Source organism: Natator depressus, chromosome 9, assembly GCF_965152275.1.
Source record: "Natator depressus isolate rNatDep1 chromosome 9, rNatDep2.hap1, whole genome shotgun sequence".
In the NCBI taxonomy this organism is placed as follows: Eukaryota; Metazoa; Chordata; order Testudines; family Cheloniidae; genus Natator; species Natator depressus.
Window position 1 is genome coordinate 34,051,074 of NC_134242.1, and position 26,397 is coordinate 34,077,470.

The following is a 26,397-nucleotide window of genomic DNA, read 5'->3' on the forward strand; positions in this document are numbered from 1 at the left end:
CACGCAGGTAACATGAGCTTTGTTAAATAAGTTCCTGGTATACTGTTAAGTGCACATTGAAATCCATTCTTTGCTGTTACTGTTCACAGTCTCTCAGTATCATGTGAAGTATATTGGTTTATTTACAGGCTTATCCATGATGTTGTATCTTAGCAGCAATAGTGGTATAGCTTCTCTTCAAGAGAAAAGAAGGTGAGGAATAGGGTGACCATATGTCCCATTCTGGCTGGAACAGTCCCTTTTTTAAGCCCTGTCCCAGCTGTCCCAACTTCACCAGCCCCCCAAAGGAGGCATGTGTCCCGTTTGCTCTTGCCAACTGATCAAGTCCGCCACAGCAAACAGGACAAATGCCTACTTTTGGGGGAAAAAGTGGGGTGCAGTGTGGAGGGGACAGAGATGCCAACCCCCCCCAGGGGGAAGGTAGGGCTGGGGGGCGGAAGGAAGCAGCATTCCAGCATGCGGCGCCCCCGCAGTGTTCCAGCTACCAGGCAACAGCCTGGCGCAGGGTTGTTTCCAACAACAGCGGGGGGGAGCGGGGGGGGGGGGCAGGCAGCTGGGGGGTTTCATGTTTTCTCTTTGGGAAATGTGGTCACCCTAGAGAGGAAATGTTATTGTGACTAAATGGGTAGGGTGGAAGACGTGGCAGGGTCAGAACATGCTGCTGCCACGGCTGCAACCTCAGCAGTGGAAGCAGGAATAGTGGCTGCAATGACAGGGATAGAACGAAGCAGGAGCAGAAGTTCAATAGTAGCAATACAGCTCTCTTGTACAGTGGTGCAGGCATGTGCTCTTCTGCTCTCTACTTCATCTGCTCAAGTGTTGAAGATGTTGGGATTATCTTGCCCCCTAGTGGCTACCCTACAAAATTCACACAGGACCAAATTAATCCCAGTGTAAATCTACTGAAGTCAATAGACTATGCCAGCGGTTCTCAAACTGTGGGTTGGGACCCCAAAGTGGGTCACGACCCTGTTCTAATGGGGTTGCCAGGGCTGGCATTAAACTTGCTGGGGCCAGGGCTGAAGCCTGAGCCCTATCGCTCAGGGCCAAAACCGAAGCATGAGAGCCTCAGCCCTGGGTGGAGAGGCTCACGTTACAGGCCCCCTACTTGGGGCTAAAGCCCAAGGGCTTCAGCCCCATCACCACCCTGTACCTGGAGTAGTGGGGCTTGGGCTTCCCCCCCACACACACACACCTGGGGCGGCAGGGCTTGGACGGGCTCAGGCTTCGGTCTCCTTCCTGGGGTCACATAGTAATTTTTGTTGTCAGAAGGGGGCTGCGGTGCAATGATGTTTGAGAACCCCTGGATTATGCATTGCCTCTGATTTTGAAAAGTGATCTCAATCAGAATCCCTACTTACTGCCCTGTCAGGGAGCCTAATCAGGTGTGATGGAAGAAGGTATAAATTAAAGTTGCCTTTAAATCCCTTACTTTAATTTATATATTTTACATACACACCCTGTAAATCACTTTGCTTCCTATAATAACTCTTCTGGCCCATTAGTATGTGAGTTAAACAATCTGGACTCCCTTAGATTTAGTAGATGTAAGTAGAGCGATTTAGAAAATATTGTATCTGCACAGAAAAATGTAGATAATGGGATTTTTTTGTTGTGGAAATTTCAATGGAAAATTTTGACTTTTCATCCCTAAATTGAAAATGTTGAGACTTTCAGGTTTTCCAGTGAAAACTGAAATTTGACAAAAAAGCGTACATTCCACACACAAATCTGCCTAGTTGAAGAAAAAATATTTTCCATCCAAAAAATTGATGGAAAATTTTCAAATCAGCCCTAGGTATAAGTTATACATTGGCAAGAGGGTGAAAGCTGAAATAAACCTATGGGGATCTAAAATGGTGTAACAGATGCATTGAGGTGACTGAAAACGGTACCAGCTTAGATTCCCAATAGATTTATCAGCTCAAATTTAGAGGTCATATTGAAGATGGTGTAAGCTACAGTCGGACTTCCTAAGGGAATTTAAGTTAGGGAATTTACTTCCATTGACACATCTCCTCTGAATTATGCCTGAGTTGGGGGCCAATGGATTTAAACTGGGTGTTAATTTGTTCCATAAACCCCAATACATGAGTGCAAAAACATCTGTTTTTCAGTTTCACTATGCCCTATTTAGGGATAACAAACAACAACTGTCACTTACATTTTAAATAGTTGGACAGGATCCAAAGCTCACTTCTGTGGAGCCCTGCCAATTTACACCCACAGAGGATCTGGTCCAATGTCCTTTCCACAGTTTACTACTATGATCCTTCTCCCCTCCCTTAGTAGCCTGACCTCCCCTGCGCTTTGGGAGATCTGAACATGAAAGTAGGAAAAGTTGGGAGGAGACCATTAATAAATAGACAAACTATGCCCCATTTTGCTCTCAAGTAGGAAATGAAAGTTAAAAAATTCCTCAAGCATTAACTGACTGAGAAAAATTTTCTGTGGTCAATTTGGTTGCCATTCAACACTTGAGAGAATAATGCAGCTGAATTCCATAGCTAAAACTCTTACAAGCAGTCTTTTGTAGGCCCTTAAAATCCTGTAAAACAACAACAAATTGAATGGAATTTCTTTCAGTGTGCATTTCAACAAGAGATGTTCACTTACACATTTTTAACAGGAGGAGGCACTCTTGTTTTCAGTGTTCAAGAAATTTTCTTTAGTGTCTGGACCTTTTAAAAATAATTAACTGAATTTTAAAATAGCCTTCAGTTCCAGTGAAGAGCACCTGTCTTCTATTTAACACACCATTTCCTTCACCATATTTTAGTTGGCCAGGCCATGGCTTGCTGGAAGAAAATACGAAGCAGCAGCTGGATTTATCCTACCCTGGTCCTCTGCGTTTATGGGTTTTTCTCCCTGATGAGGCCATCAGAACCTTTCCTCACCCCTTATCTAACAGGACCAGATAAAAACCTGACCATTGATGAGGTATGACTATACACTGCTTTCTCATTATATGGAATAACAAAATACTGAGTATGCTTTATTCTTCAGAAAGAAAGTATCAGACAATCTCATTTACTCTCCGACATTTATTACAGAAAGATACATGCATGATATTTCCCCTGTGAAAGATTAGGAGCTCAATCCTCATTTCTGCCCTAAAAGGCCAACTGAGAATTCCCTGACAGAAGGTAATATTCAGGGGGCATGTAGACAGCATATGTTTTAAAACGTTAAGGCAACAAAGATAAAACAAAGATTTTCCTATTAAGCAGTGAACAGGGCAGTATAAGATCTGTGCATCATGCATACTTATATTGCTATATTTTATGCACTGAATTAACAGCAATGAGCGTGATGCTTTCTCCAAGTTAATTCACAAAAAATCACAGGATTCCTTCCTTTCCCTTCCAGGTTACAAACCAGATTTTACCAGTTTGGACATACTCCTATCTGGCGTTGCTGTTTCCTGTTTTCTTGATTACGGACTATATGCGCTATAAACCCATCATTATTCTACAAGGCCTTAGCTTCATTATTACATGGCTGATGCTTTTATTTGTCCAAGGAGTGCTAGCCATGCAGCTGATGGAGTTTTTTTTCGGGATGGTAACAGCCACTGAAGTTGCCTATTATGCCTACATTTACAGCGTTGTCAGTGTTGACCATTATCAGAAAGTGACTAGTTATTGCAGAAGCATCACACTTGCTGCAACCACAGTTGCAGCAGTGTTTGGGCAACTTTTAGTGTCTTTGGCAGAGCTATCCTATTTTTATCTAAACGCCATTAGTTTGGCTTCTCTGTCCTTGGCCCTCCTAGCCTCATTTTTTCTACCAATGCCAAAACATAGTATGTTCTTTCACAAAAATCGTATCTCTGAAACTCCCCAAGGAGCAACGGATCAAGACACAATGTCAAAAGCAACCAGCATTAATGAGCAGCCAAGTTGCCAAGAGGACAAAGACACTGCGAAATCATCCGTCCTTTCCAGGACCTTGCCTGAATGCCAGTCTGACAAGCATCAGCATCACATGCTTGTGCAGTTATGCAAGGATTTAAAGGAATGCTATTCCACAAAGAAGCTTCTTTACTGGTCCCTCTGGTGGGCTTTAGCCACTGCAGGCTATAACCAGATTGTGAATTACGTCCAGGTGTTATGGGACTACAGAGCACCCGCTAAGAATAACAATGTTTATAATGGGGCTGTTGAGGCAGCAGCAACATTTCTGAGTAAGTAAACAACATAGTATTAAAGTTTCAGAGTAGCAGCAGTGTTAGTCTGTATCCACAAAAAGAACAGGAGGGCTTGTGGCACCTGAGAGACTAACCAATTTATTAGAGCATAAGCTTTCGTGGGCTACAGCCCACTTCATCAGATGCATAGAATGAAACATATAGTAAGAAGATATATATATATATATATATATATATATATACACACACACACACACAAGGTGGAAGTTGCCATACAAACTGTAAGAGGCTAATTAATTTCTACCTTCTCTGTGTGTGTGTATGTATATATCTTCTTACTATGTGTTTCATTCTATGCACCCAATGAAGTGGGCTGTAGCTTATGCTCTAATAAATTTGTCTCTAAGGTGCCACAAGCACCCCTGTTCTTTTTATAGTATTAAAGTATTTCCTCTAGTAAATTCTAAAATACAAACTATACCAGATATGTTTTAAATCATGTGTGCTCCTATGATGTGGTTTAAGTCCATTTCATGCCTATCAAGCATTCCACAGTAGGGGTAAGCAGGTTGTACATTCAACTTATAGTTCATGTGAAGAACGAGAAGCCTCAAATTTAACACCATGTGTCAGGATTCCCTCCCAACTCTGAACTTTGGGGTACAGATGTGGGGACCCGCATGAAAGACCCCCTAAGCTTATTTTTACCAGCTTAGGTTAAACTTTTTCAAGGCACAAGCTTTGCCTTGTCCTTGAACAGTATGCTGCCACCACCAAGTGATTTAGACAAAGAACAGGGAAAGGACCACTTGGAATTCCTATTTCCCCAAAATATTCCCCCAAGCCCTTACACCCCCTTTCCTGGGGAGGCTTGAGAACAAACAAGATGAGTACAAACCAGCCTTGGATTTTTAAGACCCAAAAAACCCAATTAGATTCTTAAAAATCAGAACTTTATAACAACAACAAAATAAGAGAACAACTCTAAGATCAGAATGGAAGATAATCTTACAGGCAGTCAGATTCAAAACATAGAGAATCCCTCTAGGCAAAACCTTAAGTTACAAAAAAACACAAAAAACAGGAATACACATTTCCTCCAGCACAGCGAATTTACAAGCCAAAACAAAGAAAACCTAACGCATTTTTTAGCTAGATTACTTACTAACTTTACAGGAGTTGGAGGGCTTGCATCCTTGATCTGTTCCTGGCAAAAGGCATCACACAGACAGACAAGCGCCTTCCCCCCCCCCCAGATTTGAAAGTATCTTGTCCCTTCATTGGTCATTTTGGGTCAGGTGCCAGCGGGGTTACCTTAGCTTCTTAACCCTTTACAGGTGAAAGGATTTTGCCTCTGGCCAGGAGGGATTTTATAGCACTGTATACAGAAAGAAGGTTACCCTTCCCTTTATATTTATGACACCATGCCATGTATTTCTCGAGGGGGCTGACTCTCAAAGTATAGTCTTTAGATCGCTAGAGTTTTGTGCAGTACTTGGTGGTCTGTGGAGAGCGCACTGATCACATGGACCTTGTGTCCAGCTGCTAACTTCATTCTAAGGAGCTCAAAATGCATTGCTGCCCTGTTATTTTTCCACATGGGCCTTGCTATGTTTGCCACTGAAATGTTATTCATTCATGAATGGGAAGGGACGCTTCTGTGAGACACTCCCTAAGAAGACATGGATCTCACTGTGAAAAGTTAGAGAAATCCTTCAATAGAGTATGGTGCACATTTTGAACGTATTGTTGTGTACATTACTTCTCTTGATGAGATCCAGGCCAGTGTACTTATTAGAATTAGCTATCAAATGATAGGAAGATCAGTTTAATATCAAACTTAGTTTTCAGATGTTTAATGCATTCACAGTCAAATTTCAGACTGACGCATGGGTTTTGGAAGCAATATAGGGTGAGGTAGTAGCATCCCAGAGTTAAAGTGCACATCTAGGATTTCATTAGCGGTCCATCGCTAGTTAAGCCTTCTCTCACATATAACCCTGTTGCCTCGCTACTCATGAATAAAGGCTGCAAGATAGAGCCAGTGGTCACCCTTCCTTTATAAACAGGAACATTAAAAAAACTCTAAGCCCTAATAAGAAATTTCTAAATCCTAATTGGCATGTGTAATGTGGGGCTAGAGGAGAATTTTTTCACCAAAAATTAAGTGAACTGTACACTCACTATCCTGATGAAGTGGATTATAGCCCATGAAAGCTTATGCCCAAATACATTTGTTAGTCTCTAAGGTGTCACAAGGTCTCCTTGTTGTTTTCACTATCTTGAGATACCGGAGTTTTAAAAAGGAATTAGGGACCTGGGTCCATTGCTACCCTGCAGCTAGAATAGTTATTTACCCCAGTGCAAAACGAATGCAGAATGCTACCATCCCAATCCAGCAGTGTTTTACACTCACTTTGCACTGGGGTAAATGGCTGCAAGGCAACAGTGAATCACTCCCAAGGTGTTTCCTCAGATAAATTCTCATAACCATTCTGTGTCATGTCACAAGAGCCCAGCAAGTTCACATATTGAGCACTAGGGTCTTTGGCCCATCATTTTCCAGAAATGATGGTATGTAAGCAATTGTGATACTTTGCCTGATTAGGAATGAGAGAACACTGTTCTCTGTTGGCACACTATAGATTTTTCAAGACCAATGAAAGATCTGGCTGGCCTAGCAAGTTTCACAAAAGGTCTGTGGGCTTGGTAAATTCATCAGTCAAAGGATTTGCTTCAGGATTCTGACTAAGCTTCTAAAGCCACAAAGGAGTTTGGTAGATTTTAAAAGGACATGATCAAAGCTCAGTGGAATTAGTAAGCTCCCCAGGAAACTCTAAAGGTATGTCTACACTATGAAATTAGGTCAATTTTATAGAGGTCAATTTTTAGAAATCAATTTTATACAGTCAATTGTGTATGTCCCCACTAAGCAAATTAAGTCGGCGGAGTGCGTTCTCACTCCCCTGGCTTGAATCGACTCACGGAGCGGTGCACTGTGGGAAGCTATCCCACAGTTCCTGCAGTCTCCGCTGCCCATTGGAATTCTGGGTTAAGCTCCCAATGCCTGATGGGGCAAAAACATTGTCGCGGGTGGTTTTGGCTACATGTCATCAGTCTCCCCTTCCTCCTTCCCTCCGTGAAAGCAACTGCAGACGATCATTTTGCGCCTTTTTTCCCCTCTTTCTACAACAGACCTGGATCGATTAGATAGGTGGTGGGATGCTCCGTACCACCGTCCAAGCTCTCTGGAGGCTTTCATCTGCTTCCAGTTCCATCTGGAACTGTTCCCTTGGTGCTGGAGACATCAGTTCCTCATTGGATTGTGGACCTAGGCTTGGTCCCTCTGGAAGCGATGCAGTTGATGGGCTGTTTCCGTTGACTGTGAACCGTTCTCCGCTGGTGCACTATGTTGGGGTTCAGGCTCCAGCTGAGCCTCTTGTGTAGGGTTATCGGCTGCTGCCGGTGCAAGTTCAGTGGGGCCCTCTGATGTTGGGGTTGCAAGTACTGGATTCAGTGCTGGCAATGGTTCTGGTGCTGGTTGTTCCACCGGTTCCGGTTCTGAGACTGGCTCTGTCTGGGTCTCTGTGACTGGATCCACTAGTGCTGTTGCAGATGTTGGCATGGGGTCCAGTTCCATCACCTCTGACCGGGTCCTGATAGAAGTTTCCGGAATAGAGCTAGGTGTGACAGCTTGCTTAGCCTGGCTGCGGGTGACCATTCCCACCCTCTTGGCTAGCTTCACATGATTGGCCAAGTCTTCCCGCAACAGCATGGGGATGGGATAATCATCATAAACTGTAAAAGTCCACGTTCCTGACCAGCCCTTGTACTGGACCGGCAACTTGGCTGTAGCAAGTCAAAAGAGTTTGACTTGAAGGGTTGAATCATCACTTGGACCTCTGGGTGAATTAAATTGGGATCCACAAAGGAATAGGGATAGCTGACACTTGTGCTCCGGTGTCCCTCCACGCGATGACCTTCTTCCCACCCACACTCAGTTTCCCTCCACTCTGAAGGTATCTGGGAGGTATCTGGGCTTGAGGACCTCTGGTGTGATTCTGGTGCAATGAACTGTCATCTGTTGGGGTTCTTGGGGCAACTGGCCTTTACATGCCCCGGCTCGTTACATTTACAACATCGACCAGCTGACGGGTCACTGGGGCTAGGTGGGTTGCTGGAGAACAGTGTGGCGGGACGATAAGGTGTCTGGAGTGTTCCTTGGGGTTGGGGACTTGGGCTGCCCCCGGTAGTAGGGTGTAGTCTGAGGGTGTCCCTTCTACTATCCGCTCCAACTGCGACTAGAGTTGTTCCTCTCTCCTCCCTCCACCCATTTTGTTCTGGCTTGCCCTGCCTCTCTGGCGGTCTGGGACTGCTCGTATTGATCAGCATAAGAAGCAAGACTTTCTGCTGAGTCCATTTTCTTATCCCATAAACATTGTTTTATATCCTCCTTGGATATATTCAGGAATTGCTCCTGTATCATCAAATCCTGCATTCCTCCAAAGTTAGTTACAGCCCATCCGTTGAGCCATTTATTAAACAATCTGTCATCTGGTTTACATAAGCCACATTACTTAGTCCAGGTCTTCTCTCAAGGGCTCTAAATTTTACTCTGTAAGTTTCAGGTGTAACTTGAAATTGTTTTAAAACCAAATCCTTGAATTTATTATAATCAGAAGCTTCCTCAATAGGCTTCTTATTGAATATGTCCAGAGCTCTTCCAGTCAATTTTGTGACCAATGTGGTCATCTTGTGAGCTTCAGGAATTTGATGGAGTGTGCACAGTCTCTCAAGGTGAGAAAATATTCAGCAATATTACTGGATTCATCATATTGTGGACATAGTCGCTCCCATTTGTGGATTGTTGGGGAAGGATTGTTAGGGTTATTTGGTATATTCTGCTGAGCCTTTGCCTTCTCCATCTCCAGTGCATGCTTCCTCTTTTTCCTTCTCCTCCTTTTCTTTTTCCTTTGCCTCTGTTTCTCTCCTGTGGGCAGCCTCTCTTTCTTTTTCTTTGGCTGCTTGTGCATTTATCTCCATATGTCTGAGTTCTACCCATCTTTCATGTTCCTTTTGTTTTTCCTCAGCCTCAAATCTGGCTAATTCCAGCTTCTGTTGAACAGTGCAGTCTGTCATCCTGCCATTTCTGTTTTTAACTAACTGTACACTTGAGTTAGAAAGGGAAAAAAAAACCAAACTGGCTTGTAAAATTTTGCTGTGCTGTAACCGGATACTTTTTTTCCTCTGATAGCTGTTCTCAGCCTACAGAAAAATCCTGTTGTTATGCCTGCTGCTCTGTCCCCCAGGCAGAGACACAGAATCTACAGCTGCAATCACCTTTTACAAAACCCTTTAAAATCCTGCTGTGCTTCTGGTTCAAAATGATCCCACCGCTCTGCCACCATGTCAAGGTTCCTTCCCCACTCTGAACTCTAGGGTACGGATGTGGGGACCTGCATGAAAGACCCCCTAAGCTTATTCTTACCAGCTTAGGTTAAAAACTTCCCCAAGGTACAAACTTTGCCTTGTCCTTGAACCGTATGCTGCCACCACCAAGCGTTTTAAACAAAGAACAGGGAAAGAGACCACTTGGAGACATCTTCCCCCAAAATATCCCCCCAAGCCCTACACTCCCTTTCCTGATGAAGGCTTGATAAGAATCCTCACCACTTGGAACAGGTGAACAAAGACCCAAACTCTTGGATCTTAAGAACAATGAAAAATCAATCAGGTTCTCAAAAGAAGAATTTTAATTAAAGAAAAGGTAAAAGAATCACCTCTGTAAAAACAGGATGGTAAATACCTCACAGGGTAATCAGATTCAAAATGCAGAGAATCCCTCTAGGCAAAACCTTAAGTTACAAAAAGACACAAAAACAGGAATATACATTCCATCCAGCACAGCTTATTTTACCAGCCATTAAACAAAAGGAAATCTAACTCATTTCTAGCTAGATTACTTACTAACTTAACAGGAGTTGTAAGGCTGCATTCCTGATCTGTTCCTGGCAAAAGCATCACACAGACAGACAAACCCTTTGTCTCCCGCTTTGTCCCCTCATTGGTCACTTTGGGTCAGGTGCCAGCGAGGTTATCTTAGCTTCTTAACCCTTTACAGGTGAAAGGGTTTTGCCTCTGGCCAGGAGGGATTTTATAGCACTGTATACGGAAAGGTGGTTACCCTTCCCTTTATATTTATGACAGTTACTATTTACTTTATAGTGTGGCAGGTATAAAACGCAACGTTCTTATATCGTCTCTCTAGGTTCAGTAACCTCCCTGGCAGTAGGATACGTGAAAATTAACTGGGATCTTTTAGGAGAGCTAGCACTGGGAATCTTCTCTGCACTGAATGCTGGTTCTCTATTTCTCATGCATTTTACTACCAACATCTGGATATGCTATGCTAGCTATCTAGTTTTCAAGTCATGTTATATGCTCCTCATAACAATAGCAACGTAAGTACAAACCATCATCATGCTGAATTGTTTATGCACAGACTTCTTAAACCAATAAAAAAAAGTCACATTAGACATTCCTTCAGTTTAAAAATAATGAAGTTAGCATTAGATTGATTACAGCTCATTAGCTCCTTGAATTAAATCAATATATTCCCCAATTTTCATTTTAAGGGGTTGTTAGAATATGGTGGACTAAGACAAGAAAACAAGGACAACAGCCAACCAGTACAAACATATCCATTTTTCCTCGCACAATTACAACACTGCCTTCAGCTGGGTGGAATGTCAATGGTGTTTGAAAGATGTCACCCACAAGTGACCACAGAATGCAGAAAGAATAAGCCATAATGTTTCTACATAACTGGGAATGTTTCAAGGAATTCAGCAATTAGTTATATTATGCCCTCTCTATTTCAGCTGGTTAGGGATATCTGGTGGATATTTATTGCTTTAAGTACATTTGAGATATGATATAGCTATGTCACAGATGGGGTTAAGAGCTACTAAATTAACCTACAGCTATACTTAGGTATATTTACAGCTTGCTGTTAGGTTAATTGGTGCTTTTAAAAAGAACAGACTGATAACAATAAACCCTCAAATCTTTGTTTTTAAGAAAGGGAGAGAGAGAGTCATTGAATTCAAATGAATTTTGCTTCTGTTACATAGCAGCTATATAGACATCTTCTCAAGGAAAAGCCCATTAATGGATTTCAATTCTTTCCTGATTACTTGAAAGCCATTAGAGGAGTTAAACCTAACACGTTTACAAGAACTCTGGCACCCCATCTTTCTACAATCAAGTAAAATGTACAAAATGAACAGAATTAAATAAAGAATGTGTGAAGAGCAGTATTCCTACATTCCCATATGGTAGATACGAAGCATGCATCTGTCTACACAACACACACTCGAGCTAGTGAGAAACTTTCTAATTAAAGATTTTTCATCAGAAGATCCCAATTCATCAAAACTAAAACTGATCGAAACAGGCCCTTTCCCATTAACAATCTCCCAACTAAAAGAAATGTTGAAAAAAGTTTCAAAGTTGTTGAAATGCTCATGTCAGCATTTCCAAAATTAAATGGTTCATTCTGTGGTTCAAAACAACTTATTTTGACATTTTAGTTATTTTATACTAAAAAACAAAATATTTAATCAATTGAAACATTTCAAAATCATCAAAACAAAATGTATCAATTGACCCAATCTGAGGTTTTTTTCTTCCCTCCAGATTATCAATTTGTGAAATTTTTCAACATTAACTTTTCATCTCAATTTAGGACAGGAAATTTTTCAAAATCTCAAAACTTCTCACAGGATAGGAAAATCATTTCACACCCATCTCTCTCTCTCTCTCTCACACACACACACACACGTTTGACACATCTAACTCACTATTCAATCCAGCCTTCTGTTTAGATTGCTTTTTTGTGAATATGGCACAATAGAATTTTGTTCATACAAATATTTGGGGAGGATTTTTTTCATGCAAATACAGCTGTTGATGCATGAATGCGTGCATCCATGTGCACACAAAAGTCAATTTATACTGAAAGTGCTTTCCGAGCCACCCTTGATTATTAATCCAGCTAGATGGATTAGGTCAGGGCTTAAATTCAGCCAGAGCTGCCTGGAGCAGAGCTTTGGTAAACATTTTCAACCCCCGTGGAGTTTTCATAGCATGTTTGGGGAAGAGGGGGAGATTGCATGGGGGGCACCAGGAAAGACTCTGAGGATTTAAGCCCTGTCTTAGTAGGCTAGTGTATGTGACAGGAAAAAAATGAATGTAAAATCTGCTGAACAGCAAATAAATCCAGCCTATTTCTTTCTCTTCCGCAGTCAAGAAGGAAGGAATCCAGCTGTTTTTAAATCTGGAGTCTATGAATATGGCCAAACCTAATGCTCATTCTTTGCACAAAATAGACAGGAAACAAATGTCCGAAGATTCCCTAGACCACACAATGCTCCCCTCTGAGAAATTCAACATCCCAATGATTTCTTCAGGCATTGCTCCTGGTTTTATGAATGTTAGCTCACCCATCGTATGACTTAACTGACCAATCTCACAGCCCACATTCTCAGTGCTGCAAATTGAGTACTCACCATAATGGTTTCCAAAAAACCCATAGGCCCAAATATTACTAAACATACACTGAGGTAGTGCCAAAGCCTGCTCCCCAATTTGCTATATGCTGTAGAGACTTACAGAAGGCAACAGTCTTAAATATTATGTGTTCAGCAATAGCAAACAATGAACAAATTCTCCAACAGAGGTTGGTCTAATAACAGACATTATTGGACCAACCTTCTCTCTCATATCTGGGATCAACATGGCTACAAACACTGCAAACAAAAAATATCCTGACAGATACATGGACAGTTCACAAACAGGAAAATGGGCCAAATCTGACAGATGGTTTGCCATGAAGTTCAACCAGCTCTACCAAAAAAATGGAAGCCCACAATAAACCTAATAAACCTATCAGGAACCTAATAAATATCCTATGTCCATTAAAAAAAATAATTAACATACTATACAATGTATTGCTAGAATTACAAGCAAACTTTCTGAGTAGAAGACCCAAAAGATACAATTTTACAAAGAAAGGTTTAAAATAAATGCAAAGAAAAAAGTTGAAGGGAGGAAAAAAAAACTTACAGGAATTCAGCAAAGATAAGAAGTAATCAATGCCACTCTCAAACCACAGACCTTACAAATCAACTGGCAAGAGAAACTCTGTTCTTAAGAGGTTCTATTAGATCCCATAGGGCTCATCTGAACCAAGAATGGAAGGATAATCCAGAAGTTTGATGATAGCCTAGGACCTGGGAGACCCAGGTTTAATTCCCTGCTCTCTCATAGCCTTCCTGTGTAACTCTGAGCAAATCACTTATTTCCTCTGTGCCTCAGCTCTCCATCTACAAAATGATTATAGGCGATACCGTGATCCTAGAGGACAGAAGGTGAAACCTCTCCTCAGAGACTATGGTAATATGGGAGGAGGGGGCATGTAAGGACAGAGATTGATAGTCAACATGTTCAAATACACCTTTCCTTGTCTACACTAGGGTGTTAAAATATGTTAGTAACACATTGTAAAATGACACCTTTTATCCTAGCCTAGACATACCATTCTGTATGTGAATCATCGCTCTTTCCCAAGGAAAAGGAAAGGGAATACATTCATATTCCCTGCAGTTTAACTAACCAACCATTTAATTTTAGGTTTCAGATTGCTGTCAATCTAAGCATGGAACGCTACGCTTTAATGTTTGGATTCAACAACTTTGTCGCACTGGTGATTCAGACTATTATAACTGTAGTCGTAGTTGATTCAAGAGGTCTGGGATTGAAGATAGTCACCCAGGTAAATAGAATTATTCACTTCACATTTACTGTTTGGTTAATTCAGTTAGTGTCACATGCATCTTAAACCTGTAAAAGGAATCCTTTGACATTGCAATTTCCAGTTTAAGCAATCATAATCCACTCTTCTTTTGTCCTTTCCATTGTGTAGACAGCACTGAAGATGTAATTTGGTCACCAGCTTTGAAAGTTTGCCACTGTGTTTTTACATAAAACTCATAGGTTAGTCATGGTCCCTTCCCTTCACCCTTAGCAGCCCAGATCCACACTCTAGGATCCCATTAAACTGACCCTTTGATTTTTTTTTTTTTGCAGTATTACCTTACCCCAGACCAATTCATGACTGAGGAGGTAATACTGTTGGGCTGCTGCCAACTTCCTCTCAGTTAATACAACTAAGCTAGCACCCACCCTGATGAGAAATCAACATAATCTCTAGCCACAAGGTGTCATGGCAGTTCAACAGCATAAGAGGTAGCCTGGACCAAGCACAAAACTAAGCACAAGAGGCTCCTGCATTCCAATTCCATCTCTGCCGCAGACCTGCTCTGTAGCTTAAATCAGATAACTCTACTTTTCTGCCTCAGGTTTCCCCATTTGTAAACTGGAGTAGCAATACCTACTTATTACATAGGGGTGTTCACTGCGCTCATTAACCCAGTCCTACTTCTACTAATGTCAACTGAAATTTTGCCTTTGAATACAAGGGCAGCAGGATCTAGCCAAAACCTCGGTAAATTATTTTTCCCTCTTTGAAATCATCACCATACTTTCGAGTTGACTGAAGAGATGTAGAAAGGAGCCTTCAGTAACTTGGCAGGAGAAGGTGGTGGTGAGAAAAGGGACAGAATCAGAGTACCAAAGTAGGAAAGTAAAGAACTGGCTAACATGCACACTTTGAGTGGCTGGCAAAGGGGGCAAGACACATTGAATCTCTGATGGGGGAACCTGTATGATAATTGCTGTACCCTTGAAGCTCACAGCCACACCGCACAGAGTAGGAATACATCCAACAGCACAGAATACTTAGGTATATAGAGTATAAAGCTATTTGAGTTGGTACCCAGCCTCTTACAAAGAATGCCATGGGATCTTTAATGACCCCAAGTGGCCAGAAACTTGGTTTTATAACTCATCAATAGACTTAATCCTCAGCTGGTGTAAATTGCCAGGGCACCACTGAAGTCACTGAAGCTCTGACAATTTACACAAATTGAGCATTTGACCCTAGAGGCAGCAGGTTTAACAAGGTAAGAAATGCTACTCTGGAACTTGCATGCCTGTCAGACTAATGCTTTCATGATGCCAACTGTAGATATGATACACATTGACAAACATAATGGAAAAGGCTTAAGCAAACAAGTGCTCCCCATATTGTTACCTAAAGTCATCAGATGCTTCAGTAACACAAGAAAGTCCATGGAGAGCTCGCTTTTGAATATGGAAAAGAAAACAAAAACATCTGCTCTGTTAGTTCCAATCTTTACCATGTTCCCAGGTGAATGTAGAGAGTTTCCTCAATGACATCTCAGACACAGCAATTCCACATCACTTTTGCTGGCCCTCTGGGCTCCAAGAATACCAAAAAGGAGTTCAGATACCATTCAGCAGGGGTGTGACTTCTGAGTTTAGATATATTTTTATTATATGGCCTTGAGGTCTCTTGGTTGGTTAGCACAAGCAGGCAGAGTTCCTGGAACGATGACAAGCACGCTGCAGATTCCTCCACCACCACCCCTTTTGCTTTCCCACAGCATGGAGCACCCCCTCCTGATCTTCCTCTCAGGGTTACTTCTGCACAGTAGCTCGATAATACTATTTACCTGCCAGGTGGTTTTAGCAGTGAAGCTACATTATTGCCTGACAAAACTGTTAGAGGAAGGAATATAATAAATGGGTGGAGGACTCAAACAGGGCATTATGGAACAAAATATTGTCCAAAATGCTAAAGACCCCTTGAGACCCCTTTCTTTTCACAACCATTGAATGAAAACTTCAACAATATAGAGGCACAAAAACAGGCTTATGATGTGTTACTTTAGAGTCATTTCTGTTGCTTTTAATAAGTTCTCAGAGCTTTACATTTTTCACAGTATTAAAAGCACTCCTCCCTCCCCATTCACTGTGAAAGGCAAAAAAAATTGCTTCCTGATGTATTAAATTTTGATCTACTGTACGTTCAAGGTAATTAGTGCTGTAAGACTCTGTACATCTTGAGATCCTGAAATGAAGATACATCTACAGTACACCTTTGATTGTCTGCATATCATGGGGGAATGAGGAAGCGATCACTTTTGGATAATCAGAGTTATCAGTGTAATTTATAAATGTTTGATGTGTATGATTTGTTTCAATTAACAGTTTCAGCAACTGAGGTTTGTATGAACAAGGTAGAACTGTATCATTTCCAATAATCCTTATACTATAATAGGATAGAATATCATTGATATCATGCAAACAAACAGATCTTGTGTTCTCCCAATCCTGGACCATATTGATACTAGTCTAGTCTCCAGCATAAACTAGTGACTCTCTGAAGGCTGCTTGCCCTTGGCTGTCCATACCCCCAAGGAGCCATTCCAGTAGCTGGACATTGCCAGAGCCTAAGGAAATATTTGGCCATGCCTCTTTCCCTGACCACATCCTTATGATGCCTGCCAGGAGGAGCAGGGGGTTGGTGTAGGAGCCAGTATGACACCTCTGCATACCAAGGATCCTCTGGTATCTGGCAAGCCATCCAAATGAAGTTTGTGCTTGCAGAAATTTAGCTATGACATGGGTGAACGAATTGGTAGAATCTATATACTTAATAGTTCAGAAAGATGTGGGTATTTCTCCAATATAGTATGTGTGTTTTACCAGTTCTTCTGCATTCATTTTTTTCCAGTTCCTAATTTATGGCAGTTACTTTGCAGTCATAGCTGGGATTTTCCTGATCAGAAGCATTTACATAATTGTCTCAATCAAATGCAAAAGGGAAACACGGAACTTCTCCAACAGACCTCAGAACATTATGGAACAAGGATCAGAAACCAGATTATAACTAGTTATGCAAAGATCTGTGGCTTTAATGACTTCTCAAAAATGCCCCTGCTTGCAAAACTCTCACTGAAGTCAATGAGAGATTGCAGTAAGGGGAGCAGCACTTCATCCTTCATGTATGCCCCTGCTAAATCACAACAAACTTACTCCAACCAAAAGAATTGGCTGATATAATTGAACACCAGATCTTCAGCTGGTGTAAATCAATATTGTGCCACTGATCTGAACTGACCTACCCGAACGTTATACCCTTCTGAGGGACTGGCCCATCATCCTGATATTTTGCCAAAAAAAGGAAGAATCTGGTTTGATTGGATTCTGATTTATTTACACAACAGCATAACAATCTCAATCTATGTGTTATGCAAAAATACCACGGTTCTTTTTCCCTCCCTCACTCAGGCTTCTGAAAAAATTGTAAATGGGCTGCTTTCCATTCCAAAAGGCTATTCCATTTGGCAATTCAGCTTTGCTGCTCCAAGTGGGAGGAGGGTTTTGCTCATACCTTCATTCAGGGAAGATCCTTGTAGCCTCCTACCTATGTATATCCCTGTAGGAGTGGGGTTTTATATTTGCATTTCAGGTTTAATAATGTAGTAATGTATGACTTACTTTCATCCTGCCAGCCACCCATTTTGAATAGCAGAAAGGAATGACTCTCTGGAGGATTGGTAGAAATGCATCTGACTGACTGCCAGTGTCTGTACTGATGTTAAGGCAGGGACAGACCAGAACAATCCTTATGACAGATATGGTCACCCTTTTGTTTTAGGTTAAGTTATAACATCTACTATGGTTTCCTATACATATTATAAATTAGGTACTCTAGTTAAATATACATTTCTTTGTTTTAAGGTTTAGTAAGTAAGAGACAGGATCTTGTATTGTGTCTATGTTAATGAGAATAGAGGAATGTTGAAGGTCCGGGCCACAATGTGAACTGTTTTGATTACAAGATTTAGTAAGGTTTAATTTACAATGCCTTTCTTGCTCAACATAAAAACTGCTGTATACCTTTGAAGGTCTCTGTAAAAGACTGTTTGTGTGAATGAGGAATGCATGCATCAGGAAAAGATAAGGTGTGAAGGCCATTGTTAAAGTCAGATGGTCAAGAGAGGAAGAGTGAAGAAACTTAAGGACATTAGAGAGAACCATCAACACACATCCATAATGAAGGAAGGGCAGATGACTACCCTGAGGTGGAGGCTGGCAACCCTAAAGACAAGACAACCGATTAAATTGAAACCAGGACAGGATGACCCTCTTGGAGGTGTTTTGGAACGCTAACATCAAAAGATAACACCAATTACAACCGGTTAAAAACTGACACAGCAAAATCCATGGACTTCGACAGAGAAAAACAGGGTGCTTGGCCATGGGACTTTGGGTTCATCTTGCCACAACTCCAGAAGCATCGGATCGCAACCGACAGAGCCCAGTTCCCCTCTGCGACCAATCTGGCTGACTACTAGATTGATCCAGACTCTGGACTGGTAACTATAATCATCAACTGGCTGGAGGGAGGGAGGAAGGGACAGAGAGAGAGGGAGAGAGAGAAAAATATATGCTAACTGCTGTAATCTCAATAAATGCGGTGTATTGCCTTCTTCCCTGAAAAAAATCCCATGTGCTTCTTATAAGCGTAACACCCCATCCTATGCCTGTAGAAGAATTACTGCCTCTACATCCCTATAACATTCCTTCTCAGTTTTGTATCTGTAATGCTGTTTCCTCCCCTCTACCTTTAAGATCACTCTTGAAAATTGGGCCTTTCACTCATGATGGTTGTAGAAGCCAGGTTCCCTAGAACAACTGTGGTGGTTAATTGTAAAAACAGTCAAGTCATTGTGACTTGCATTTGAAAGAAGTTGCTTGAACTTCATGGTGAATCCATGGCAAACTTGGGCTGGAAGAAGAGGAAGAAAATTTAAGAATCAAGGCAAAAGATAAACAGAGAACCCCACTCATTTGCTTGCACCTAGATGCATAGAGTTAATTTAAATTAAGGGCGTGTTTCACCATCTCTCTAAATTCAAAGATTGTCCAGTAATCAGTATGACCAGGATAGGTGAAGTGTGGGGAAATTTGGTTGGTGCAATACAGGAAAATTCCAAACTAAATGGGTGAGTCAGGAAGATGCATCAAATAAAAATAAACACTGCAGGTATGTTCTTTAAGTACCAGATCACAAGGTCCACTGATCTCAGATGAGGATTTTCCTGAGTAAGGACCTCAGAATTTATAAAAGGCTTGAAACCCTACAATTCAGTCAAGCACTGAGAGAAATTCACATCCTGAATGACAAGAGAGAGATTCAGAAAGCACAGATCCACTTGGAGGATGGCCAGCCTCACGTAAATTATATCAATTTTTTTTTCCTGTAACAAAGTTTTGTTGCAGTTTCCAACTATTTCTCAAAGCCAGACTGTAATAAAAGAAAATTATAAATACTTCAAATTCACAGAGTAGTGCTTCACTCAAAGCAACTTATCTAGTTCTCCCAATGGCCACGTGAAGCACATGGGGTAAGTATTATCCTCTTTCTCCCCAAATGTTGGAATAGACAAAGATGAAGGAAAAATGTGGACAAATTGGAAAACATCCAGAGGAGAGCAACAAAAATAAGTAATGGTCTAGAAAACATGACCTGCAAGGAAAGATTGAAAATACTGGGTTTGTTTAGACTGTAGAAGAAAAGACTGAGGTGGGATGTGATAACAGTTTTCAAGTATGTAAAAGGTTGTTACAAAGAGAAGGGTGAAAAATTGTTCTTGTTAATCACTGAGGATAGGACAAGAAGCAATGGGCTTAAATTGCAGCAAGAGAGACTTACATTGGACATTAGGAAAAACTTCCGTCGGGGTGGTTAAACACGGGAACACATTGCCTAGGGATGCTGTGGAATCTCTGTCATTGGAGGTTAAGAACTTGTTAGACAAACACTTATCAGGGAAGGTCTAGTCATTACATAGTCCTGCCTTGGGTTCAAGGGACGATGACTTATTGAGGTCACTTCCAGTCCTACACTTGCGTGATTCTATGAAGCCATTTGTTCAAGGGAGGAACAGTCAAGATTAATCACAACCTCCTGACTCCCAGTTATGCGCCCATTTCCCTAGGCTATACAGTTTACTATTTAGTGTCTTTTATTGTCTGTATGTTTCTCTGCTGTAAATTCTCTGTTCATAAACATGTCTTTATAAGAATATTGAAAGTGACCGCTGCATTGGGTTATTTTAGAATAGTGCTCTATCTGATCCACAGTCATGCCTCATTATTGAGAAATGAAAAAAGTGCTCAGTGCATGGGACTCTCCCTTATTCCTACTCTAAGAAAATGGAACTGAACAATTTCAGACCACAAATTGCCAACTCATGATTTTTTCCTGAGTCATGGGACTTCAGATGGGACCGGAGCTCATTTCACAACAACACAGCTCTGGTCCCTGCACAAAGTTCATATATTCTCAGGCCAGAAGGGACTATTGTGATCAGTTAGTCTGACCTCCTGTGTAACAAGCCATAGAACTTCCCATAAAATAATTCCTAGAGAACATCTTTTAGAAAAAAGAAGAAAAAACATCCAGTCTTGATTTAAAAATTACACCAGTGATGGAGAATTCAACAACTACCCTTAGTAAATTGTTCCAATGGTCAATTACCTTCACTGTTAAAAATTCCCGTTCCCAGTCTGAATTTGTCTAGCTTCAGCTTCCTGCCCTTGGATCATGTTTTATTTATCTATTCTACCCATTTAATTAATAATTAATTCATAGAATCATAGAATATCAGGGTTGGAAGGGACCTCAGGAGGTCATCTAGTCCAACCCCCTGCTCAAAGCAGGACCAATCCCCAATTAAATCATCCCAGTCAGGGCTTTGTCAAGCCTGACCTTAAAAATATCTAAGGAAGGAGATTCCACCACCTCCCTAGGTAACGCATTCCAGTGTTTCACCACCCTCCTAGTGAAAATTTTTTTCCTAATATCCAACCTAAACCTCCCCCACTGCAACTTGAGACCATTACTCCTTGTTCTATCATCAGCTACCACTGAGAACAGTCTAGATCCATCCTCTTTGGATCCCCCTTTCAGGTAGTTGAAAGCAGCTATCAGATCCCCCCTTATTCTTCTCTTCCGCAGACTAAACAATCCCAGTTCCCTCAGCCTCTCCTCATAAGTCATGTGTTCCAGTCCCCTAATCATTTTTGTTGCCCTCCACTGGACTCTTTCCAATTTTTCCACATCCTTCTTGTAGTGTGGGGCCCAAAACTGGACACAGTACTCCAGATGAGGCCTCACCAATGTCGAATAGAGGGGAACGATCACGTCCCTCGATGTGCTGGCAATGCCCCTACATATACATCCCAAAATGACACTGGCCTTCTTGGCAACAAGGGCACACTGTTGACTCATATCCAGCTTCTCGTCCACTGTAACCTCTAGGTCCTTTTCTGCAGAACTGCTGCCGAGCCATTCGGTCCCTAGTCTGTAGTGGTGCATGGGATTCTTCCATCCTAAGTGCAGGACTCTGCACTTGTCCTTGTTGAACCTCATCAGATTTCTTTTGGCCCAATCCTCTAATTTATCTAGGGCCCTCTGTATTCTATCCCTACCCTCCAGCGTATCTACCTCTCCTCCCAGTTTAGTGTCATCTGCAAGCTTGCTGAGGGTGCAATCCACACCATCCTCCAGATCATTTATGAAGATATTGAACTAAACCGGCCCGAGGACTGACCCTTGTGGCACTCCACTTGATACTGGCTGCCAACTAGACATGGAGCCATTGATCACTACCCGTTGAGCCCGACAATCTAGCCAACTTTCTGTCCACCTTATAGTCCATTCATCCAGCCCATACTACTTTAACTTGCTGGCAAGAATACTGTGGGAGATCGTGTCAAAAGCTTTGCTAAAGTCAAGGAACAACATGTCCACCGCTTTCCCCTCATCCACAGAGCCAGTTATCTCATCATAGAAGGCAATTAGATTAGTCAGGCATGACTTGCCCTTGGTGAATCCATGCTGACTGTTCCTGATCACTTTCCTCTCCTCTAAGTGCTTCAGAATTGATTCCTTGAGGACCTGCTCCATGATTTTTCCAGGGACTGAAGTGAGGCTGACTGGCCTGTAGATCCCGGGATACTCCTCCTTCCCTTTTTTAAAGATGGGCACTACATTAGCCTTTTTCCAGTCGTCCGGGACTTCCCCAGATTGCCATGAGTTTTCAAAGATAATGGCCAATGGCTCTGCAATCACATCCGCCAACTCCTTTAGCACTTTCGGATGCAGCGCATCCGGCCCCATGGACTTGTGCTCATCCAGCTTTTCTAAATAGTCCCAAACCACTTTTCTCCACAGAGGACTGGTCACCTCCTCCCCATGCTGTGCTGCCCAACACAGTAGTCTGGGAGCTGACTTTGTTCATGAAGACAGAGGCAAAAAAAGCACTGAGTACATTAGCTTTTTCCACATCCTCTGTCACTAGGTTGCCTCCCTCAGTCAGTAAGGGGCCCACACTTTCCTTGACTTTCTTCTTGTTGCTAACATACCTGAAGAAACCCTTCTTGTTACTCTTAACATCTCTTGCTAGCTGCAACTCCAGGTGTGATTTGGCCTTCCTGATTTCACTCCTGCATCCCCGAGCAATATTTTTATACTCTTCCCTGGTCATTTGTCCAATCTTCCACTTCTTGTAAGCTTCTTTTTTGTGATTAAGATCAGCAAGGATTTCACTGTTAAGCCAAGCTGGTCGCCTGCCATATTTACTATTCTTTCTACACATCAGGATGGTTTGTCCCTGTAACCTCAATAAGGATTCTTTAAAATACATCCAGCTCTCCTGGACTCCTTTGCCCCTCATGTTATTCTCCCAGGGGATCCTGCCCATCAGTTCCCTGAGGGAGTCAAAGTCTGCTTTTCTGAAGTCCAGGGTCCATATTCTGCTGTTCTCCTTTCTTCCCTGTGTCAGGATCCTGAATTCAACCATCTCACGGTCACTGCCTCCCAGGTTCCCATCCACTTTTGCTTCCCCTACTAATTCTTCCCGGTTTGTGAGCAGCAGGTCAAGAAGAGCTCTGCCCCTAGTTGGTTCCTCCGGCACTTGCACCAGGAAATTGTCCCCTACCCTTTCCAAAAACTTCCTGGATTGTCTGTGCACCGCTGTAGTGCTCTCCCAGCAGATATCAGGGTGATTGAAGTCTCCCATGAGAACCAGGGCCTGCGATCTAGTAAATTCCGTGAGTTGCCAGAAGAAAGCCTCATCCACCTCATCCCATTATTACCCATTATTAAATATTTGTTCCCCATATAGATATTTACTGACTAATCAAGTCACCCCTTAAATCTTCTCTTTGTTACACTAAATAGATTGAGCCCCTTGAGTTTATCAACATAAGACATGTTTTCTAATCCTTTAATCATTCTCATGGCTCTTCTCTGAACCCATTCCAATTTATCAACATCATTCTTGAATTGTGGGCACCAGACTGGATACAGTATTCCAACAGTGGTCGCAGCAGTGCCAAGTACAGAGGTAAAATAACCAGTCTATTACTACTCGAGATTCCCCTGTTTATGCATCCAAGGACTACGTTAGCCCTTCTGGCCACAGCATCATATTGGGAGCTCACATTCAGCTGATTATCCACCACGACCTCCAAATACAACAGAGGACCAGTTGGAGGCAGGAGGGTTGCAGAAAACAGGCTTGTGTCTGTATGATGCACGTACCACTGCATGCCTAGTCTGAGCAGTGGAACAGGGTGTTGATTAACTCCCTCACTTCACAGGAATCTGCCTCAGAGATCTCCATGAAACTCTCATGGAGATACTGGGCAATCCACTGCTGCAGGTTATTTGGCAGAGCTACTTTGTTTCTTGCCCCATTAAGGGTAACTTTCCCTTTCACTCTGTTGTCACTGGGGGGCAACCATTGCTGCACACAGGCGAGCTGCATAAGGCCCAGGGCAGAAGCTGCTGTCTTGGAGAAGACCATCCCTTGATTCCCTGCTCACCCTCAGCAGCAAGATACCGTCCATAATGAACACAGCCTGTGGAAAGTGTGGAGACAGGAATGATTATAAGCCCTCCCCCGCCCCCAGTGCCGGCTCTCCTCAAGACCCACATGCCCAGTGTACAGTATGGTCCTGGAACACTGATTTCCCCTGCCCCTGCAGTTACTCACCATTTTGGGGATCTTGTGGCTCATGTGTACTTGCCTGGGGTCAGTTAGTGACAGGTATGTGAATAGTGGCTCTGTTTTAAATCACTGAATCAGTGGTCTCTGTGTTGCAAACAATACTGCTTCTGTAAAATGTTGCACTGCTCTGGATACTGTTGCAAGTGCCGCAAGCGTGAACATGTTATTGTGTAGGCAGCTGACAGTGTGAACACGCAACAGTGTGCTCTGAGCAGCACTGTAACTGCCAACGCTGTAACTCTGCCAGTGTAGACATGCAAAGATCCCTGAGACATGTGCCTTAAGTCCCATTGAAATCAATATACTAAACCACTGTCCTGAACAAGAAAAGACTAAGTATGTTTTTAAGTGCTGTCCTGAACAGGGGCCTATACTTTTTTCTTATAAATACAATTTTAAGGTAGACCATAAAAGATTTGTCCAGTTATAACTTGCTGATTCATTGCTTTCATAATTGCTATGTATCAATTGCCATTTCCCATGCAGTTAGAGAAGAGCTGATTGATTTTCAGGAAGATAATTGTTTCCCTTTGTTTTTCATTCAGATTAAAGGAATTAAAACAAAAAACAAAAACCCACAGTGATAAGAAGCCTACAGATTATTACATTTTAAGCAACATTTTTCTTACATAGTGAACAATGCAGTATAAGATCTGTGCTTCAAAGCTTGTCATATTTGTATATATTTCATGCACTGCCATTAATTCAATTACTATGATTCTTATTCTACAAGTTCATTCACACAGTCACAGGATTCCTTCCTTTCCAGGTTACAAACCAGGTTTTCCCAGTTTGGACATACTCCTATCTGGTGCTGCTGTTTCCCATTTTCTTGATTACGGGCTACATATAAGACCATCATTAATCTTAGCAGAGTTAACGAAGTTATTACATGGCTAACACATTTGTCCAAGGATGCTAGCCACGCAACTGATGTTTTTTTATGGGATGGTAACAGCCACTGAAGTTGTCTATTATGCCCTACATTTACAGCATTGTCAGTACTGACACAACAGAAAGTGACTAGTTATTGCAGAAGCATCATGCTAGTTGAAACCACAGTTGCAGGGGTGCTGGGACAATTTTTAGTCTTCTTGGCAGATTTATCCTATTTTTGTCTGAATGATATAAGTTTGGCTTCTCTATCCTTGGCCTCATTTTTTCTCCCAATGTCCCCCAAAAGAATGTTCTTCCAAAGAAAAGATGTCCCAGAAACTCCCCAGGAGGAACAACAGGTAAAAGATACATCAACTGCACCCAGCATTAATGAGCAGTCAAGTTGCCAAGAGGAGAAAGAAATCATCAATTATCTTCAGGAGACTATCTGAATGCTGGTCTGACAAAACTAAGCACCAAAATCACATACTGAGAGTGCAAGGATTTAAAGGAATGCTACTACACAACAAAGCTTCTTTATTGGTCCCTAGCCACTGCAGACTAGAATTGGGTTGGGATACTGAATTCACAAGGACCCTGCCATAGCTCTTCAGTATGTAATGGAGCACTTGAAGCAACAAAGCAACTTTTTTGGGTAACCAACCAATATAGCAAATTGAAAAATTTCCTCTAGTGCTAAGGTAGCTTCTATAATATGGTACTTAAGTAGAACATTAGAACTGCCATACTGGGACAAACCATGGCCCACTTAGTCCAGTGTCCTGTTTCCAAAAGTAGCCACATAAGAACATACAGATAAGCAGCAAAATAATTTAATAAACCCACCTATTTCACAAGGGAGGCTTAACCAGGTTGTTCAGGCACTTGGCAATAACTATAATATCAAAACTAATATGAATGCTCTACATGTCCAGCACTTTTTCAGTGTAGGATTTTCCTAGAAGACAAATTTCTTAAACTAATTAGTCTGAATAATGGTTGCATTTCTTTACATTGTTTAAAAAAAAAACACCACCACACTAAATCAACTGGGCTAAGGAGAGTGAAAGATTACACAATGTACATAAAAACAGGGAGCCCAGTGGCACTTAAAGACTACAGAGCATCTGAAGAAGTGGGTTTTTTACCCATGAAAGCTTATGCCAAAATAAATCTGTTAGTCCCTGTTGTTTTTGTGGATACAGACTAACATAGTTACCCCCTGATACTTGACACAATGTACATTACCAAGTGCTTTTTTTTGAAAGGAGGTAGGCTATCGTGGCCACACGTCTA

At 41.9% G+C, this 26,397-nt stretch overlaps 1 protein-coding gene and 1 pseudogene across 3 annotated transcripts in view; both read left to right on the plus strand.

Annotated features, from left to right (window-relative positions):
* The window catches only part of SLC19A3 (solute carrier family 19 member 3), a 30,383-nt gene extending 11,953 nt beyond the window's left edge, over positions 1–18,430 (plus strand). For 2 of the 3 annotated variants that reach the window (XM_074963871.1, XM_074963870.1), the window contains exons 2-6: positions 2,780–2,940; positions 3,370–4,186; positions 10,419–10,611; positions 13,844–13,985; positions 16,872–18,430. In XM_074963871.1, the coding sequence (XP_074819972.1) occupies positions 2,791–2,940; positions 3,370–4,186; positions 10,419–10,611; positions 13,844–13,985; positions 16,872–17,027 (1,458 nt within the window). In that variant the 5' untranslated portion in view covers positions 2,780–2,790 and the 3' untranslated portion in view covers positions 17,028–18,430. The remainder of the gene's footprint in view (positions 1–2,779; positions 2,941–3,369; positions 4,187–10,418; positions 10,612–13,843; positions 13,986–16,871) is intronic. The other variant, XM_074963872.1, reaches the window with a different exon arrangement.
* An 803-nt stretch (positions 18,431–19,233) lies between these two features.
* On the plus strand, positions 19,234–25,553 carry LOC141993701 (thiamine transporter 2-like; annotated as a pseudogene).
* The last annotated feature ends 844 nt before the right edge of the window (positions 25,554–26,397 follow it).